At 35.0% G+C, this 3,644-nt stretch overlaps 1 protein-coding gene across 1 annotated transcript; it reads right to left on the reverse strand.

Annotated features, from left to right (window-relative positions):
- LOC145134354 (coatomer subunit zeta-1-like) lies at positions 1-1,939 on the reverse strand. Its single transcript, XM_079069210.1, has 7 exons — positions 1,826-1,939; positions 1,126-1,285; positions 899-1,046; positions 749-826; positions 562-646; positions 377-432; positions 1-212 (listed from the first exon to the last, which is right to left on the reverse strand). The coding sequence occupies exons 1-7, from the start codon at positions 1,826-1,828 to the stop codon at positions 206-208; spliced, it is 537 nt and encodes a 178-aa protein (XP_078925336.1). The 5' UTR covers positions 1,829-1,939; the 3' UTR covers positions 1-205.
- Between the last annotated feature and the right edge of the window lie 1,705 nt (positions 1,940-3,644).

Consider the following 3,644-nt stretch of genomic DNA (forward strand, 5'->3'; position numbering starts at 1 on the left):
TTTTTGCAATTTTGTCAAATAATTATAACCACCCAATTGATGACTAATTTTTCAAGAAGCCACTGTGAAATATTTAACATGTCAACAACAAAATCACCTACAATATCATTACACTTGTAGAATTGTATCTGATGTATATGCCCTAATAGCATAAGAATCCAATTTCAAATCATGATTGGGCAACTTTTTACTCCAATCAGCATCCTTATCCACTGATTTTTGAAAAAAAAAAATTATATTAAATTCAAGTCAGAATTTTGTTAGTCAAAATACGATAAAACACTTGTACTTTTACCAAATAGTTACTAAATTGTTAAATGATGAAAGTAGAAATGTTTTTTTTGTGTGTTTTGCTAATTCAAATTTAATTGATTACCTGAGGAGAGATCGTGTAAAATGTTCACGTGCAGTTGCCAATGCTTGACTTATTGTCTGCATCAACCAAATTCAAGTGTTGAAAGCATGAATTATAAATCATATAATTTTGGGCTAAATTTTTGCATTTAAACACTTTTATATATTCAAATTTTCTACGCATTAGTAATGTATAAAAAATAGTACCTGTTCAGACAAAGGAGCTCCAGAATCTACACTATCGCTAGCAACCTTTCCAGCAATAACATTTGCATCGGTTTCAAGAATGATTCTAATTACAAAAAAAAAAGTATAAGCCTTTTTCAAAAAAGACATAAATGCCCTCCACTCCTTAACCACAATTTAAACAGGCTTCTTATTTCTTAGTTCTTACCCTCCATCGATAATTTCATCAAGGCACAAGAAAATGAGATCTAAATTTTCAAGTGCTTCCTTTTTATCCACATTTCCCCTAAACACATAACCATAAAAGTAGTTAAGTCCAAAAAAGAAAAGTAGATGAGATTAATTGTTTAGAAAGTACCTAAGCAGAAGAGAAACTGCATCAAAAAAACCCTGAAGAACAGTTGATAAAATGAGCTCGTTTTCATCATCACCACCAGTGACAAAGAAGTGAAGATCCTGAGCAAATTTGTAGACCACAACATTGTTCTCAAGCATTGCTATCTCAGCTGTGCAAGTATTCCAAATTTCAGCAAACAGATATAATACAGAAAGGGGATATAAAAATTAGAAGTGAAGCATTCATACCTTCTGTTCGTGCATTGGTTTTCTGAGTTTTGGTGAAAATAGACTTTTCAAATGCTTCTTTAGCGTTGTTAGTTGGCCAATCATCTGAATAGTACTTAACAGCTACTCGATCTCCTTCTGAATCAAGAAGTAAAATGTTCTTTACAGAAGGGCAAGACTCCTACAGACATGACGAAATAAAGAATCAAGTTTAAAATTTTGCATCTACTTGCATTCTATCGATATATAGATGAATACACAGTCAATTTCGTAAGCCCCGATGAAATGGATCTTACTGAAACTTCAAACCCCGAATTAGTTTTACTCCGATTGAAGAGTATGTGACCGAATTTGTTTCAATTAATATGCTCGTTTTGCCGAAAAAACAACCTAATTGTTAAATAGAAAAGAAAACTAGGATGCAAATATACCCACATGACTCGCACCTTGAAAACCCTAGAACCCAACAGCCAAAATCAAGATATTAAGCGATTGAAACAGTAATAGCATAATTATGTAACTTGGATGCTCAATTTAATAAAACATGCAAGTTGATCATATGCTAAAATCCATTTATGAGTGTATTCAGGGAGATAGAATTGGAAATCACGAACGTATGTAATGGTTTAAAGAAGAATAACAAAAAGGGATCAGAGTCGAGCAATAATAAGCGCCATTTATGTAGCATAGAAACTGGATCTCGAAGCAACTTTGTACTAACCATTGAATTTGGATTTTCGCGTCGTCAAGAATTTTCGGCTTTATTTTCTCGTTCAGGTTCAAAATAGTATAGAGGAACAGATGAACTAAAGAAAGAAGCACGAATTAACATTACGGTCCCTCAACTATAAGAAAGTTGTAATTTTTGCCAGTAACTTCTAAATTTGTATTTGAGAGAGCAATAAAAAAAGATGTTTAATATCCTCATACTAAATATTTTTATTTATCTTTTTATGTCGAATGTTAAAATTAAAATGAAAAGATGAGATGATTTGACGTAATTAAAACAAGATTAATAAAACTGAACTAAGAACCTTAAGAAAGAAGAAGAAAGATTTGGAGATAATTTGATCACTTATATAAAGTATTCAAATTGGTGTGTCTTTTTACATATACAAGGGTGCTATTTAAACTAATTAAATCACTAGACATAATCAATGAGTTCTTACACATATTTGACATATTTGTTATAAGAGTTGAAAATAACTCTTACATATTTGACATTAGGGTATAAAATGTTGTCATCCAATTATTTATAACACTCCCCCTTGGATGAAATCATTTCATATCAGAGGTCAACTTTGAAGTGCTGCCTCATTAAATACTTTGCTAAAGAAAACCCAGTGGGAAAAAACTTTAGTGAAGGGAAAAAGCGTGCAGTGTATAGTTGACTCCCCCTCATTTAGACATATGTTACACTATATGTTATGCACATGTCTCATTCCAATTCCATGGACATGTTTCCTAAAGATTACAGTATGAAGTGCCTTCGTAAAAGGGTCTGCTGCATTGTTGTTGGACTAAACATATTTTATTTCAACCTGATAGTTCTATATAAGCTCTTGAGTGTACTCAAAAAACTTTAGAGGTATATGTTTTGTCATGTCACTCTTGATATATCTGTAACACCCCGACTCTCAGGTATAAACTTCTCAGTCTTACATTTCCATTTGAAAGTTCGACTCGACGAGTTGGATGCCCTGACTCGTCGAGTAGATACGGTTTTGGTCGCGGGTTTTAAGTGACCAACTCGACGAGTTGGAGCTGGAGGATGAAACCCTAATTTCCGGGGTTTTGCACCCTATTTAAAGGGTCATTAGCCTCCCTTAGCCTCCCTTACAGCCTTCTTTGAGCCCAGAAACCCTAAATCGCGTTTTCTCTCCATATTTGTGTGTTTTAAGCTTGGAAGGTGGATCTTAGTGAAAGGAGCTTGAAGATCAATAAGCTTTGAGCAAGGAACAGTTGAGGATCTGAACCCTACTCCATTTTAGCATCACTTGAAGGTAACAAGTCGTTACCTTGACTTTCCTTCTATCTAGATCTCTCCATGTTTGAGATTAGGGCCATTTTAGCTTGATTGGTGTTTCATTCCGGGTATTAAACATGATCTGAAGTTGCAACTTCAGATCTAGGCTCATCTTGGTTCTTATGGTCATAAAGTTTCAGCCTTTAGCAAGATAATGCCTTATCCTCACTTAGAACCTCTTCTCTAGCTTGATTTTGGCCATTAGCACCTTGCATGTACGTAAAGTTTGCAACTTTACCTGGGAAGCATGCTTTAGGAACTCAGATCTGCAATATGGAGCTTTAGGGTGGCTTATAAGCATCTGAATGAAGAAAGGACTGAAGAGACTCGACGAGTTGCATGGCCAACTCGGCGAGTCCGATGAAGATTAGCCTTGAAGGTTTCTGCATGAACTCGGCGAGTCAGTAGGATGACTCGACGAGCCAGTTAGGGTTTCCTCGACTTCTGAACACGCATAGACTCGACGAGTTGGTAGTAAACTCGGCGAGTCAGTGAGGGTTTTATGACCTTCTGA

Source organism: Lactuca virosa, chromosome 8 (genome assembly GCF_052849685.1).
Source record: "Lactuca virosa cultivar CGN04683 chromosome 8, Lactuca_virosa_CGN04683_v6, whole genome shotgun sequence".
Taxonomy (NCBI): Eukaryota; Viridiplantae; Streptophyta; class Magnoliopsida; order Asterales; family Asteraceae; genus Lactuca; species Lactuca virosa.